This window comes from Stomoxys calcitrans, chromosome 1 (assembly GCF_963082655.1).
Source record: "Stomoxys calcitrans chromosome 1, idStoCalc2.1, whole genome shotgun sequence".
In the NCBI taxonomy this organism is placed as follows: domain Eukaryota; kingdom Metazoa; phylum Arthropoda; class Insecta; order Diptera; family Muscidae; genus Stomoxys; species Stomoxys calcitrans.
This window is the reverse complement of record NC_081552.1, coordinates 250,108,627-250,126,798: the sequence shown is the minus strand read 5'-3', so window position 1 is coordinate 250,126,798 and position 18,172 is coordinate 250,108,627. Positions and strand designations below refer to the sequence as shown.

Here is an 18,172-nt window from a genome sequence, read left to right as displayed (position 1 = left end):
TGACTAAATTTGGATATAAGTGCTATCTATTAAAATTATTACGTATGGTCTAGGATATTATATAGTCGACTCCGCCCGACTTTTGCCTATCCTTACTGGTTTTTTTTTAAATATAATTTTTTTCTGGTCTTTTAATTTTACAGTTGAATTTTGTTAGAATTTCCCAAATTTTCTTTTTATGTAATAACTGTTTTTCCTTGTTACGTATTTGCACACTTCCCTCTTAGACAGTTCCTATTGCTCTAGCCATTAAGCTTACGGATTTTATGTAAATTCTTTGCATACCTCTCAACTTTAACGAATCGAAGACACATTTTTTGCATTTTTATTAGAAAAATGGAATAAAAGCGACACAATACGTGACGCGTGGTGTCGAAATGGCTTCACGCATAATTTTTCTATTTTCTTTCTCGTTTTTGTTTTTTTGCTACATTGAAATATTTTCGACAGAAACCATAAATGAGATTTTTATTTATTTTAAAACAAAACGCAATAAAATAAATTCAATTTTGTGCGTTATGCTTAAAATAACCTAAAGGTCACATTTATAGGTGTGATGTTGTAAAAGAAGAAAAATTTTGGCAATGAATATGCTAACAGAATTTAAACAAGTATAATAAAAGCGCCTTTATTACGGTTGGGCTGGCCGTGTATCGCATTAATCAGGAGTTTTCGGACGATTTGGGCTGGACACTTAACCCAAAATTTCATATCAAATTTGAAAACAACCTTTCAGATTTCTACACTTTTCGTGAATACCAAACGGTAAAGTCCTATATTGCTTTGAGCGGACCATAGTGATTCTACAGTCAGACTAATCGGTATTTTCGGGCATGTAAATAGGTGATTGGTGTCATGGGGTCTTGTTTTACATTCAGGGTAGATATTGGCGTTGGCATCGTTTAACGACATGAGTTCAGTTTGCTGCACCATCCTGATCTTAATTGGGCTAGAACAGCTCTGATTTTCATGTCTGTCCGTCGACAGACAGACGGACAGACAGACGGACAGACAGACGGACAGACAGACGGACAGACAGACGGACAGACAGACGGACAGACAGACGGACAGACAGACGGACGGACAGACAGACGGACAGACAGACGGACAGACAGACGGACAGACAGACGGACAGACAGACAGACAGACAGACAGACAGACAGACGGACAGACAGACGGACAGACAGACAGACAGACAGACAGACGGACAGACAGACGGACAGACAGACAGACAGACAGACGGACAGACAAACGGACAGACGGACAGACAGACAGACAGACAGACAGACAGACAGACAGACAGACAGACGGACAGACAGACGGACAGACAGACGGACAGACAGACAGACAGACGGACAGACAGACAGACGGACGGACGGACAGACAGACAGACGGATATACAGACGGACAGGCAGATGGACAGGCAGACAGACGGACAGACAGAAAGTGATTCTGAGTCGATCTGTATACTCATAAATGGGTCTATCTCTCTTCCTTCTGGGTGTTACAAACAAATTCACTAAGTTATAATACCCTGTACCACAGTAGTGGTGTAGGCTATTCAACTTTGAATTTTTTATACCCACCACCGAAAGATGGGGATATATGCATTTTGTCATTCCGTTTGCAACTCAGATCGGTTCAGATCTGGATTTAGCTGCCATATAGACCGATCTCTAGATTTAAGGTTCTGGGCCCATAAAAGGCGCATTTAATGTCCGATATCGCCGAAATTTAAGACAGTGAGTTAAGTTAGGCCCTTCTACATATTTCTTCAATTTGGCTCAGATCGGTCTTGATTTCGAGGCCATAAAAGGCTGATTTATTGTCTGATTTCGCCGAAATTCCGGACAGTGAGTTATATTAGGCTCTTCGACATTTTTCTGCAACTTGGCTCAAATCGATCTAGATTTGAATACAGCTGCCATATGGACCGATATCTTGATTTAAGGTTGAAATTTGGGACATTTAGTTGTGTTAGGTTCTTCGAAATTTGTCTGCAACTTGGCCCAAATCGGTTCAGATTTGGATATAGCTGCCTTATAGACCGATATCTCGATTTAAGGTTTTGGGTCCATAAAAGGCACATTAATTGTCCGATTTTGCCGAAATTTTTGACAGTGAGTTGTGTTGTCCCTTTGTCAGCCCTCTTCAATTTGGCCCAGATCGGTCAAGATTTGTATATAGCTGTCATATAAAACGATTTTTCGATTTAAAGTCTTGGCCCCATAAAAGGCGCATTTATAATCCGATTTCACTGAAATTTGACACAGTGACTTATGTTAGGCTTTTCGACATCCGTGTCGTATATGGTTCAGATCGGTCCAGATTTGGATATGGCTACCAAATAGACCAATATTTTGTTCTACAAAATTGAACAATGACTTGTACTAGATGGCCACTCAATAACCGTGTCGAATTTGGTCCAAATCGTACCATATTCAGATAAAGCTGCTATGGGGGCATAAATTATGCATTTTTCACCTGATTATGACGAAAGGTGGTTTACATATATATATACCCGAGGTGGTGGGTATCTAAAGTTCGGCCCGGACGAACTTTACACCTTTTTGCTTATTTTTGTTTTTTGTTGCTTAGAATTATTATAGTAACTGAAGCAGCTTCATGAGGACCTATGTAAAAATTATTGCTATTCAATAATCAGGACTCCATATGGAATATTTAGTTTTAATATTTTTCTTCCCATAAATTCTCGTTGTTAATTTATATAGACATTTTCTAAGAATTTTATATAAAGGAAAAATTTTAAGAAACTATTAATTTTTTTAATAATTGCGCATTTAAATCCACATAACAGTGTTTACATTGCTGCAAAAATAATAAAAATTAATTAAAACTTTATACATTTCATTTCTCAATTAACAATTCTTAGAAAAGTCTTATACAACTTCAGGTGACAGGAAATATTCCGTAGTTTCATAACAACAATGCAAACTTCAAATTAAATATTTACAACATTGCACAAGGAAGTCCTACTAATCAAATGACATTCATTTTTTCCAAAGGTCCTTTGGAACACTGCATTAGGCAATATTCCAATGCAGCTGGTTTAATTAACTGCCTGGCCTTAACAACAACAGTTGATTGCACTGCATCCCTATCTAACCGGTTGCACTAATTAAATTCCCTATTCTGCTTTTCTTTTTCTTCTTGTTTTGTTCTATTTTTTACCCTTCCACGTGGCACCTGGAAGACCCGTGGACACGAGCATTCTTAATGAAAAGAAACAGGCACCCGTACATTTGGCCACCGAATTGAATAAAGTTAAGGCGCTGCGTGTCATGGGCAAGTATCGCAATGTCATCGATATACAACAGGGTGGTGAACATGGAAGGACAGCGCTGCACTTGGCCGCCATTTACGATCACGAGGAGTGTGCCAGAATTTTGGTATGCAACCGCAGGGTATATTATCTGGTTTTCTAATTGGTTTGCTTCAATCATTCAGTGTCCTTGATTTACAACATAAAACATAACAACAACAAAACATTGAACAACACTCTGCTGTTCAAAGTGTATATCCATCATCAATCAAACATTTTGCATTTGTATTTGTTAACACTCTTACACAAACACACATTATCATACGAGTACTCTTCTCTTACATGTAAACCTTTGTCAAGGTTAATTAATATTCGTTTGAATGTAAGCGTCGAGTATTAATTGATTTATTATTATGTGTTGCCCCAACGCCATTCCAATAGCGTAAGATTTAATAAAAGAAAAAAAAAACGATTGAATTGATTGCCTTGATACATTAATAGAATGTTTTGTTATACCCATGCGTGAATGATCGAATCTTTCAATGTAAGCCATTATGTGGAATGTCATTTTCCATGATTATGTATGTGTTTGTGTCATGCTAGTCATTTCAATGTGTATGTATGTAAATATGCCAGCTTTCATACAACTACTTAATAAGTGAGTGTTTTTTGTTCAACCATTTTTGTTACATTTTAATCATCTGTTGAAATCAGTTTCAAGCATAAAACAAATGGAAGATATTAATGACCGTTTGGGGCTATGCTTTTGAATTATGCTCGCCGTGTTGTATTATCCTCATAATCATAACTATTATTTACAAAGTAATTAATTGCTTAATAACAAACTCGAATTTGTTTAATATTACCCTTTTAGTCTAGGTCAAGTGTGATGTAAATATTTATACCCTACACCATAGGATGGGGGTATACTAATTTCAGTTTGTAACTACTCGAAATATTCGTCTGAGACCCCATAAAGTATATATATTCTTGATCGTCGTGACATTTTATGTTGATCCAGCCATGTCCGTCCGTCTGTCTGTCGAAAGCACACTAACTTTCGAAGGAGTAAAGCTAGTCGCTTGAAATTTTGCACAAATACTTCTTATTAGTGTAGGTCAGTTGGTATTGTAAATGGGCCATATCGGTCCATGTTTTGATATAGCTGCTATATAAACCGATCTTGGGTCTTGACTTCTTGAGCCTCTAGAGTGCTCAATTCTTATCCGATTGGAATGAAATTTTGCACAACGTGTTTAGCTATAACATCCAGCAACTGTTCTGAGTATGGTTCAAATCGGTCCATGTTTAAATATAGCTGCCATATAACGGATCTTGGGTCTTGACTTCTTGAGCCTCTAGACTGCTCAATGCTTATCCGATTGGAATGAAATTTTGCACCACGTGTTTTGTTATGACTTCCAACAACTGTGCTGAATATGGTCTAAATCGGTCTATAACCTGATATAGCTGCCATATAAACCGATCTGGGATCTTGACTTCTTGAGCCTCTAGAAGTCGCAATTATTATCCGATAGGAATGAAATTTTCCATGAGGTGTTTTATTGTGATATCCAATAACTGTGCCAAGTATGCTTCAAATCGGTCCATAACCTGATATAGCTGCCATATAAACCGATCTTGGGTTTTGACATCTTGAGCCTCTAGAGTGCTCAATTATTATCCGATTGGAATGAAATTTTGCGTGAGGCGTTTCATTATGATATTCAACAACTGTGGCAAGTATGGTCTTAATCGGTCCATAACCTGATATAGCTGCCATATAAATCGATCTCTCTATTTTACTTCTTGAGCCCCCAAAGGGCACAATTCTTATTCGAATTGGCTGACCTTTTACCCAGGTCTCCAACATATAATTTAATTGTGGTCCAAACCGTACCATATCTTGATATCGCTCTATTAGCTGAGCAAATCTTTTCTTTTATCCTTTTTATACCCACCACCGAAGGATGGGGGTATATTCATTTTGTCATTCCGTTTGCAACACATCGAAATATCCATTTCCGACCCTATAAAGTATATATATTCTTGATCAGCGTAAAAATCTAAGACGATCTAGACATGTCCGTCCGTCTGTCTGTTGAAATCGCGCTACAACCTTTAAAAATTGAGATATTGAGCTGAAACTTTGCACAGATTCTTTTTTTGTTAAATTCGATGATGGGCTATATCGGACTATATCTTGATATAGCTCCCATATAGACCGATCGGCCGATTTGGGGTCTTAGGCCCATAAAACACGCATTTATTGTCCGATGTCGCCGAAATTTGGGACAGTGAGTTAAGCCCCTTGACATACTTCTGCATTATCGCACTGATCGGTTCAGATTTGGATATAGCTGCCATATAGACCGATCTCTCGGTTTTAGGTTTTGGGGCCATAAAAAGCGCATTTATTGTCCGATGTTGCCGAAATTTGGGACAAAGAGTTAAGTTAAGCCCCTCCACATATTTCTGCTATGGGACATAAGTTATGAGTTTTGCACCGGATTTTGACGAAAGGTGGTTTACATATATAGCCGAGGTGGTGGGTATCCAAAGTTCGGCCCGGCCGAACTTAACGCCTTTTTACTTGTTTTGCCTAAGAAGAGATGCCGGGAAAAGAACTCGACAAATGCGATCCACGGTGGAGGGTATATAAGATTCGGCCCGGCCGAACTTAGCACGCTTTTACTTGTTTTCTTCTTTCTTTAATTGGCTATGACAGAATATATGTTCCACTAGCCGAACGTAGCTGGATAGCATTCCAAGCGCCTCGATCTTCTGCGCTCATTCTAAAATCTCTGACATACAGTTTCGTGGTGTCTCCCACCACTTGATCTTTCCATCGGGCTTTTGGTCTTCCCGGTTTGCATGTACCACCGTATTTGCCTTCAAAAGACTTCTTTGCTGGAGCTTCTTCATCCATTCTGACAACATTACCTTGCCAAGGCAGCCGTTGTATTTTGATGCGTGTAACTATGCTATCGTCGTCATACAGCTCAAACAGCTCGTGGTTCATTCGTCGCCTCACTCTACAGCCTTCAAAAATTGAGATATTGAGCCAAAATTTGATATAGATTCGTCTTTTTGATACACGCTGGTAAAGTTCTTGAACGGACCAAATCGGACCATATTTGGATATAACTGCAATATAGACCGATTTTCCGATAAAGGGTCTAATGCCCATAAAAACTTTATTTTTCATCCGATTTCACTGAAATTTGAAACAGTGAGTAGTTTTGGGCTTCCCGACAACTAATCCAAATATGGGTCAGATCGGACTATATGTAGATATAGCTACCATATAGACCGATCTCCCGATGAAGGGTCTCAAGACCATAAAAGCTTTATTTATTACCCGATTTCGCAGAAATTTGAAACAGTGGGTTATTTTAAGCCTTCCAACAGCCGACCCAAATATAGTACAGATCGGACTATATTTAGATATAGCTGTCATATAGACCGATCTGCCGATAAAGGGTCTGAAGCCCATAAAAGCTTTATTTTTTAACCGATTTCGCTAAAATTGGAAACAATGAGTAGCTTTGGGCCATCCAACATAGGACCTAAATATGGTTTAGATCGAACTATATTTAGATATAGTTGCCATATAGACCGATCTCCCCATAAAGGGTCTGAAGCCCATAAAAGCTTTATTTTTTATCCGATTTCGCAGAAATTTGAAACAGTGGGTTATTTTAAGCCTTCCAACAGCCGATCCAAATATAGTACAGATCGGACTATATTTAGATATAGCTACCATATAGACCGATCTCCCGATGAAGGGTCTCAAGACCATAAAAGCTTTATTTATTACCCGATTTCGCAGAAATTTGAAACAGTGGGTTATTTTAAGCCTCCCAACAGCCGACCCAAATATAATACAGATCGAACTATATTTAGATATAGCTGTCATATAGACTGATCTCCCGTAAAGGGGTCTGAAGCCCATAAAAGCTTTATTTTTTAACCGATTTTGCTGAAATTTGGAATAGTGCGTAGTTTTAGACCTCCTAACATTGGACCCAAATATGGTTCAGATCGGACTATATTTAGATATAGCTGCCATATAGACCGAACTCCCGATAAAGGGTCTGAAGCCAATAAAAGCTCTATTTATTATCTGATTTCGTTGAAATTTTAAACAATGAGTAGCTTTTGGCCACAAAAGCTTTATTTTTTATCCGATTTCGCTGAAATTTGGAATTGTGCGCATTTTAGGCCTACCAACATCCGACCCAAATTTGTTACAGATCGGACTATATTTAGATATAGCTGTCATGTAGACCGATCTGCCGATAAAGGGTCTGAAGCCCATAAAAGCTTTGTTTTTTATCCGATTTTGCTGAAATTTGAAACAGTTAGTAGGTTAAGACCTCCCAACATCTGACCTAAATATGGTTATGATCGGACTATATTTAGATATAGCTGTCATATTGACCGAACTCCCGATAAAGGGTCTGAAGCCCATAAAAGCTTTATTTTCTGTCCGATTTCGCTGAAATTTGAAACAGTGAGTAGGTTAAGACCTCCCATCATCCGACCCTAATATGGTTCAGATCGGACTATATTTAGATATAGCTGTCATATAGACCGATCTGCCGATAAGGGGACTGAAGCCCATAAAAACTTTATTTATTACCCGATTTCGCTGAAATTTGAAACAGTGAGTTTTTTCTGAGCCTCACGATATCCAACCTTAATATGGTTCTGCCAAAAAGACCAAATTTTTGTTCTACAATGTCTCAATGTCCGTGCCGAATTTGGGTGCATACGATATCCAATTTTCATCGGATTGTGACGAAAGGGGGATAACTTATATACCCGAGGTGGTGGGTATCCAAAGTTCGGCCCAGCCAAACTTAATGCCTTCTTAATGCCTTTTTACTTGCTATTCTTTGTATATTCAATAGTCGGTTCCGCCCGACTTTTTTCTTCCTTATTTATTTGTTGTTGTGAGGCTCCTATGCTTAATTCTCTTATTGGATGTGTATTTGTGAATTCAAAACTTTCGTTGTGAGGGTCCAATGCTAAATTCTCTTATTGGATGTGTATTTGTGAATTCAAAAATTTCTGACTCAAGAGCCAGGGATTTTATTAAAAGCCAGACAGAGCTCACGGAATATAACTTTGGTTATGGGTCGAGGTAAAGGCCTTTAGGTCTTTGTTTCTTAGGAGATTGTAACTAGGCCCTCCTCACCTGGAGAAAATGTTGGCACACGGTGTCTAACATACCCACCAAATGGGAACCCGCAGGCTTTGCTCCCAAAACTCAAGTTAAGAAGTTTCACCCTTTTCATGCAACATTGTGATGTGCGAGAGTCACATTCTCAAATCATGGTTTTTGAATCGAAATTTAATTTAATCAATTAAATAACTTCATTACAACATTAAATTTTTTTTGTAAATAAAAAATATTATATTTTTAAATTTAAAAAATATTAAATTTGATAATTGAAAATTTAATTATTAAGTTGTTCATCAAATCAATATTTTTATTCATGTTCTCATGTTAAATCATAATTTGTCTCTTTATTAAAATAACTTTTTGATATTTCTACTTTATAATTCAAATATTGTATGTACTAATTAAAAAAAATAAAATAACTCTCTATGCACTTGAAATGTTTTCCAAGCAAAATAAAAAAAAAAAATTAAAACACTTCATTCGAAACAGAGTTCCTCACAATTTCCTCATTCTTAATCATTTGCTGCGTCTATATGTGTCATTGATGTTTTTAATATCCCCCGTATAATTTTGTCGTATGTATTTATTTGGTAACTTTTTTTCTTTTTTTTCTTCGTTTAATGGCCAACTAAAATTTTTAGATAACTGAATTTGATGCATGTCCACGTAGACCGTGCAATAACGGCTACTATCCCATACACGAGGCGGCCAAAAATGCCAGCTCAAAGACCATGGAAGTATTCTTTCAGGCAAGTATCAAAACCAATTCATTTAATGCCAAAAAACAAAAAAAAAACATTTTTAAACCCAAACTTTGCGCCTCAAAACTTCAAAAAATAGCGCAAGGCCAAAAATAAGCTGACGCTTAGCGTTTTTTGTTTTAGTTAAACAAGACTGTCTCTTTTTACAAAATGATAGATGGATGGGTTAATTTCGTTGTTGCTACACTAACATATGCACACATCTATGTGGGTGGGTATGAATGGCCTTAGGTGGGTATACGTGTGTGTGTGTGTGTGTATGTTTTTGTTATATATGGTATGTGTGTTGGACTCTTGTCAGAGGAATAAAGGCTTTTTCACGTTCATGTATGCCAACATACTTATGCAAATTGGCCAAAGTAAACGTCAACGAAAACGCCACGCTTAAGAAAGGGAAAGTAAAATGAAATTTGCTTTCGGTACTTTTTTTTCCTTTCGTAATCCTGTAAACTTTATCTTGGCTGCACTCTAAAGTTTTTCGTTTAATATAAAAGGCAACACCAGAAAATAAATATTTGTATAATCTTTGAGGTATCTGATATACTGTGAAGACATTCAACAACAACAATCAACAAAAATCTCTGCACCCTTTCGAGTACAACACTTAACAAGAACACAAGAAGGTTACAAACTATGAATAGGTATTGATCTGAAGAGGCTTGTCTTGATACAGCCCAAACTGATGAATCACCTTAACAAATAAAGGGACGAAAACTGCTAAGCCAACCACTTAAAACAAACTAACATTTTAGATAACAAATCAATCAAATCAGATATTAGTTCTGAATTGGTTTCAGTCATAAATAGGTAAGAAAGTGTTGAGATAGACCGCTGCACAGTTGGAAAAAAACTAGTAAAAAATATGCCATTTGTGAACGCATAGAGAGAGAGAGAAAATTGTCCTAAAATAAACGAAAAAAAATTGCATACCTTATGTCCCATAGCAGTTATATCGAAATATGTTCCGACTTGGATCAAATACTAATACGTACAGTAGCTATATTTAAAAATAAGCCAATCTAACCCATATACCACACGGATGTCGAAAAGCCTAACCTAAGTCACTGTGGAAAATTTTAGTGAAATCGGATTATAAATGCGCCTTTTATGGGGTTAAGACTTTAAATCGAGATATCGATATACATAGCAGCTATATCCAAATCTGGACCGATTTGGGCCAAGTTGCAGAAGAATGTCGAAGAGCCTAACACAAAGCACTGTCTCAAATTTCAGCGACATCGGACAATAAATGCGTCCTTTATGGGCCCAAAACCTTAAATCGAGAGATCGGTCTATATGGCAGATATATACAAATCTAGACCGATTTGGGCCGACTTGAAGAAGGACGTCGAAGAGCCTAACTTAACTCACTGTCCGAAATTTCGACGAAATCGGACAATAAATGCGCCTTTTATGGGCCCAAAACCTTAAATCGAGAGATCGGTCTATATGGCAGCTATATTCAAATCTGGACCGATTTGGGCAAACTTGAAGAAGGACGTCGAAGAGTCAAATTTCAGCGACATCGGACAATAAATGCAACTTTTATGGCCCCAAAACCTAAAACCGAGAGATCGGTCTATATGGCAGCTATACCCAAATCTGAACCGATCAGAGCCAAATTGAAGAAACATTTCGAAGGGCCTAAGACATCCGACTGTCCCAAATTTCAGCAAAATCGGATAATAAATGTGGCTTTTATCGACCTAAGATCTTAAAGCGGAGGATCGGTCTATATGGCAGCTATATCCAAATCTGGACCGATTTGGGCCAAGTTGCAGAAAAATGTCGAAGAGCCTAACACAAGCACTGACCCAAATTTCGGCGAAATTGGACAATAAATGCGCCTTTTATGGGCACACAACCTTAAATCGAGAGATCGGTCCATATGGCAGCTATATTCAAATCTTTACCGATCTGGGCCAAATTGAAGAAGGACTTCAAAGAGCCTTACTAAACTCACTGTCTCAAAACTCAGCGACATCGGACAACAAATGCGCCGTATATGGCCCCAAAACCTAAAACTGAGAGATCGGTCTATATAGCAGCTATATCCAAATCTAAACCGATCTGGGCCAAATTGAAGAATATTATCGAAGAGCATAAATTAACTCACTGCCCCAAATTTCGGCGACATCCGAAAATAAATGCAAAATCGGATAATAAATGTGGCTTTTATGGGCCTAAGATTCTACATCGCGGGATCGGTCTATATGGCAGTTATATCCAAATCCGGACCGATCTAGGCCAAATTGAAGAAGAATATCGAAGAGCCTGACTTAACTCACTGTCCCACATTTTGGCGACATCCGACAATAAATGCATCTTTTATGACCCCAAAACCTTAAATCGAGATATCAGTCTATATGGCAGCTATATCCAAATCTCAACCGATCTGAGCCAAATTGAAGAAACATGTTGAAGGGCCTAACCTAACTCAATATCCAAAATTTCAGCAAAATCGGATAATAAATGTGGCTTTTGTGGGCCTAAGACCCCAAAATCGGAGGATCGGTCTATATGGCAGCTATATGCAAATCTGAACCGATCTTGTCAAAATTGACGAAGGACGTAGAAGACCCTAACTTAACTCACTGCTCCAAATTTCAGCAAAATCGGATAATAAATATGGCTTTTATGGGCCTAAGACCCTAAATCGAGAGATCGAACTACAATATATGACAGCTATATCCAAATCTGGATCGATCTAGGCCAAATTGTAGAAGAATATCGAAGAGCCTGACTCAACTCACTGTCCCACATTTCGGCGATATCCGACAATAAATGCATCTTTTATGACCCCAAAACCTTAAATCGAGATATCGGTCTATATGGCAGCTATATCCAAATCTGGACCGATCTGGGCCAAATGGACAAGGAATGTCGAACAGCCTAACACAACTCACTGTCCAAAACTTCAGCAAAATCGGATAATAAATGTGGCTTTTATTGGCCTAAGACGGATCGGTCTGTATGAGGAGCAGGTTAAGTTTGAAGAAAGACTATATCGGACTATATTTCGATATAGCCTTTCTTCGACCTTAACCTGCTTATGGATTAAAAAAAAGAATCTGTGCAAAGTTTCAGCTTCGACCTTAACCTGCTTATGGATTAAAAAAAAAAGAATCTGTGCAAAGTTTCAGCTCAATATCTCTATTTTTAAAGACTGTAGCGTGATTTCAACAGACAGACGGACGGACATGTCTAGATCGTCTTAGATTTTTACGCTGATGAAGAATAACGGAATGACGAAATGACGAAATGAATATACCCCCATTCTTCGGTGACGGGTATAATAAGTACAGCCCGAAGTTTTTCACAGAAATAACCAACAAAGGAGGCCACCATGGCGCATTGGTTAGCATGCCCACCTATGACGGCGAACGCCTGGATTCAAATCGAGGCGTAAACATTAAAAAATTTTTCTGCGGCGATTATCCCCTTCCTAATGATGACTTCATTTGTGAGGTATCCTGCCATTTTATAACTTCTCTACCAAGTGGTGACGCTAACGGCACCCCGTTCGGACTCAGCATAAAAAATTAGGCCCCTTATCAGTGAGAGAAGTATCCCCTTTTTCTTAATGGAATATTCATGGGAAATTTTGTGTTAGTTAGTAGAAAGTTACAGAAAGCGTAAAATAACTGAGTTTTTGCTAGACAGGAAATTGAACTTCCAATCTAGCATTTTGGAAAGGGCAAGAGAGCCATTGGCAAAAGTTGGGGGGTTTAACCGCGGGTAATGCATTGGGTATATACTGCAGTTGTCAAACCTATAATGCTATATGGTGTTGTGGTCTGGTGGACGGCGCTTCAAAAATCCACCTATTGCTCAATACTCAAACGGATCCAAATGATGGCTTTTTCGTGCATCACAGCCCCACTGATGAGGACACCATCTGATGCAATGAATTTAATGCTACATCTTATGCCTCTGGACATTGTGGGTAGACAAATTGCTGCGACCACCGCCGTGGGGTTAAGGGAGCTTTCTCATTGGTCATGTGGCGGCTACGGACACTGTGTTATCCTTGATACAATATCCGATGTTCCAGGCAGTGTGGATTACACCCTACCTGAGCCGCTTTTTGATAAAAATTATTGTACAACTAGTCCTGATAGAGTGGCACAACAAGCCGGCTTAGGTGTATGCCCATAGTGGCATGGGGCGGATTAATATCTGGACCCTCTTTTCAACCTAACCTAGTCCTGATAGAACCGATTGGAACTACCATATCCCAGGCAACAGAAGTTGTATAGACTTCTATATGGAAGGTTCCAATTTAAACGACCAGGTGGGCTTTGGTGTGTACTCTAAAGATCTACAATAGAGCTGATCATATCGAAAAGGTTTCCCGACCACTGCAGTATGTGTCAAGACGAGATCCTTGCAATTAAGGAAGTGGTGGAATGGCTAGGATATAATGTCATTACGACGATTAGCATAAACATCTTCTCAGACAGCCAGGCAGCCATAAAATCCCTGGAGAAGGTATTTCTGAACACAAAAACCCGTCCTTGACTGTCGCAAATTTCTCAACGATATGGCTGAACAGTTCAAAATTCACCTGTTCGAAGTGCCGGGACACAGAGATAGACTTGAAGAGGTCTACTGCTTTGCTGCCATTGCCTAGAACTGACATCTATGTCATTGTGTCCGTCATGACAGGTCACTGTCTAATCGAGGTACATGCTGACAGACTGAAGGTTGCCAGCAATGACTTTTGCAGAAGTTGTGAGGACATTGAAGAAGAAGAGACTATAGAACACCTTCTGTGTGTGTCCCGCACTAGCAGTTAGAATGAGTTCCACTTTAGGTTCTCATTTCTTTGAGTACCTGTCTGATTTAACGGATGTGAACATTTATTGTTGGGCTTTTTAAAACGATCTGGATAGTTCATCGATAGGAACTAGAAGGCATCTAAGGAACAGGGGCAAACTTCTCGCATATCAATGAGTGCAGTCCGATTCAAGTTTTAAGCTCAATGACAAGGGCCTCCACTTTATAGCCGAGTCCGAACGGCGTACCGCAGTGCGCTAGATCGTCTGCCCTTTCATTTCCCCTTACTCCGTTATGGCCCGGCACCAAAACGATGCAAATTTTGCTACCCTCAGAGAAGGCGTTAATCTCCTTCTTACACTGCAAGACTGCTCCTGACCTTACCGTCCTGGTTGTTATTGCCCTTATGGCAATTTTACTGTAGGTAAAGATGTTCACAATCGACGTCCTCACGTTAGCACCACACCACTTCACGCATTCCGTGATCGCCCGGATCTACGCCCGCAGGACCGTATTAAGGTTAGGCAGTCTTAAACAGATCTCAGTCCCTGGGTTCTCAATGTAAACCTCCAGACCCACTCAGTCCTCTAGCTTTGATCCATCTGTGTAACATGATCTTCCAAATGGCAATACTAGGGTTCCGTCAATCCAAGACTGTGCCGATGGCAGCAGTGCCTCGCACTCAACTTCATGGTTCATCTCAGGTATCTGATCGGAAACCTCTTCTCTTCCTTCAAGGTTTCCTATCGTCACCTCGATTATATCGTGATGGTAAGAGCTGCTCCTATCTTCAATCCATTCTCCCATCGCCTTAAGTCTCATAGTCGCAGTGGCTGCCTCACATTTAATCTGTATGTCTATGGGCCGGATATCTGGAAAAGTCTCCAGTGTCCTAGTGGGCGTTGTCCTCATCGCTCCGCCTATGCCAATACACTTTGTGCTCTGAACCTGTTGTATGGTCCTAATGTTGCACTTTTTCTCCGCAGCAGTCCACCAAACTACTGAGGCGTAAGTAAGTATTGGTCTAATCACGCTCCTGTAGAGCCAGTGGACTATCCTCGGATTCAGGCCCCATTTCGAGCCTACGGCCCGTCTACATACTGCCCAACATCTGTGAGCCTTCTCAGTACGCTCCTGAATGTGACACTTCCAATTCAGTTTCCTGTCCAAGATCACACCTAAGTACTTGTCAGATATCGAAATCGTCTTATTGAGGAAACGTGGTGAGTTAAATTGGTCCACCTTCGTCCCTTCCTCGTGAACAGGCATATTTCAGTCTTCTCTCGGTTAATATTGAGACCTCTGGGTCTAGCCCAGTCATATGCAAGACCCTTTCGGCCCTTCTGAAAAGCTCTTTCGGATCCTTACTCCTTAGAAGTATTATAACATCGTCTGTGTAGCAGACGGGTTCAAATCCCTCCTCAGTCAGCATCCGTAATAGGTCATTTATGGTGGTCACCCATAGGAGTGGCGATAAAATGCCCCCCTGTGGCGTGCCCTATACCACTTTCTCCCTTCGATTTATGCCATGAGACACACAATTTATCCACCTGTTCCTTAGCATATGGTTTATCCAGTCTCTAAGTACCGGGTCCACCCGATTTTGGTCTAAGGATTCATTATCAGTGTGTTGGTCCACACATTGCTAAAAGCCCCCTCGATGTCAATGCATACCGCCAGTGCGTACGTTTTGGCATCGAAGGATTCTTCTATTTCATGCACAACCTCGTGCAGGGCAGTCTCCACCGACCTTCCCTTCACATAGGCATGCTGTTTGTATTTGAGCAGTTCGCTGGATGTCCTACTCTTTATCATGGTGTCCATAATACGTTCCATGGTTTTGAGTAGAAAGGACGTAAGGCTAATGGGTCTGTAGGCCTTTGGTGTCGCTTAACTAGCCTTGCCGGGCTTGGGTATAATCACCACCCTCTTGCCAGGCTTTCGGAGTATATGAAATTCCTAAGCGCGCTGTGAAAATTTTGCCCAGACGAGGCGCCAGATAGTCTGCATCTTTATGTAGTAACGCTGGAAATATTCCATCAGGTCCAGGGGACTTAAATGGTTTGATGCTCCTCAAGGATTCCTTCACCTTAAATTCCGTTAAATCTACGATCAACGTCATTATTCCAATATTCCGGTGTTTCCGCGAGTCCCTTCGTATCCTGTGGAAAATGGGTTTTCATCAAAAGCCTCAACATGTCCTCTGTTGTCTCTGCTCTCACTCTCATGTCGTCTACTAAAGTTTCAGTTTGGACATGGGTTTTTGCGAGAAACTTTTTTATCTTGGCAGCGCCATTAACGCTTTCGTCCTGTTCGCAGCAAAGCTTCCAGGAGGCACGTTTTGCCTCCTGGAAGCTTTCCAGGAGCCGTGTGTAATACTCATCCCAATAGACTTCCTCTTTTTTACGACGTGCTCCGTGACGATGTGATCTCTTTAATATCCTGCTGGAGACAATTATAAGAGATGCTGATGTGAATAGATATGGCACACTTATCACAAGAGAACACATGCTACTCGCCTATGCCGACGACATCGATATCATAGGTCGGTCACCGGAAGAAGTAACTGCAGCCTTTGAAAGAATCGAAAGAGAGTCAGTGACAATGGGTCTGGCAGTAAATGGAGATAAGACGAAATGGATGGTTTCAACTTCCAAAAAGCCTTGCATAACCCAGCAGATAAAGAAAATGGAGAAAGTTGGGAACCACAACTTTGAGACAGTCAGCAACTTTATCTACCTCGGCAAAGCCGTAACCGAAACGAATGACACCAGTTTTGAGATAAAGCGAAGAATAATACTGACAAACAGATGCTACTTTGGACTAAGTAAGCAGTTAAGAAACAAGGCCACCTCTCGACAGACGAAGATTACACCACACAAGACACTGATACTGCCCGTGCTGTTATACGGTTCTGAAGCATGGGTACTTGTGAAAGCAGATGGGGCAGTGCTTGGAGTATTTGAGAGAAAGATTCTTCGTAAAATATATGGACCAGTTTGCGTTGTTATATGGTTCTGAGGCATGGGTACTTGTGAAAGCAGATTAGACAGTGCTTGGAGTATTTGAGAGAAAAATTCTTCGTAAAATATATGGACCAGTGAGAAGCGTGGGTACTTGTGAAAGCAGATGAGGCAGTGCTTGGAATATTTGAGAGAAAGATTATTCGCAAAATATTTGGACCAGTTTGCGTTGTTATATGGTTCTGAATCATGGGTACTTGTGAAAGCAGATGAGGCAGTGATTGGAGTATTCGAGAGAAAGATTCTTCGTAAAATATATGGACCAGTTTGCGTTAATGGAGAATATAGCCGACGTATGAACCACGAGCTGTTTGAGCTGTATGACGACGATAGCATAGTTACACGCATCAAAATACAAAGGTTACCTTGGCTAGGTCATGTTGTCAGAATGGATGAAGAAGTTGCAGCAAAGAAGTCTTTTGAAGTCAAACACCGTGGTACACGCAAACCGGGAAGACCAAAAGCCCGATGGGAAGATCAAGTTGTGGGAGACACCCCGAAACTTGGTGTCAGAGATTTTAGAATAAGCGCAGAAAATCGAGGAGCTTGGAACGCTATTCTACGTTCGGCTAGCGGATCAAATATTCTGTCACAGCCAACTGAAGCTAAAGCGAAACGCCGGTCGTCGACCTGGTACTCGGTCGACGACGATGTTAGCATAGAACAAGTAAAAGCGTGCTAAGTTCGACCGGGCCGAATCTTATATACCCTCCACCGTGGATCGCATTTGTCGAGTCCGTTTCCCGGCATCTCTTCTTTGGCAGAAAAAGGATATAAGAAAAGATTTGCTCTGCTATTAGAGCTATATCAAGATATGGTCCGGTTCGGACCACAATTAAATTATATGTTGGAGACCTGTGTAAAATTTCAGCCAATTCGAATAAGAATTGCACCCTTTGGGGGCTCAAGAAGTAAAATAGAGAGATCGATTTATATGGGAGCTGTGTCGGGCTAAAGATCGATTCAGACCATAATAAACACGTATGTTGATGGTCATGAGAGAATCCGTCGTACAAAATTTCAGGCAAATCGGATAATAATTGCGACCTCTAGAGGCTCAAGAAGTCAAGATCCCAGATCGGTTTATATGGCAGCTATATCAGGTTATGAACTGATTTGAACCATACTTGGCACA

The 18,172-nt window shown here is 40.1% G+C and overlaps 1 protein-coding gene across 5 annotated transcripts in view; it reads left to right on the top strand.

Annotated features, from left to right (window-relative positions):
* The window catches only part of LOC106092715 (transient receptor potential cation channel subfamily A member 1), a 144,437-nt gene that overhangs the window by 69,330 nt on the left and 56,935 nt on the right, over positions 1–18,172 (top strand). For 4 of the 5 annotated variants that reach the window (XM_059363604.1, XM_059363599.1, XM_059363598.1 and 1 more), the window contains 2 exons: positions 3,215–3,410; positions 9,116–9,223. In XM_059363604.1, the coding sequence (XP_059219587.1) occupies positions 3,215–3,410; positions 9,116–9,223 (304 nt within the window). Of the gene's footprint in view, positions 1–3,214; positions 3,426–9,115; positions 9,224–18,172 lie in introns of all 5 variants that reach the window. The other variant, XM_059363590.1, reaches the window with a different exon arrangement.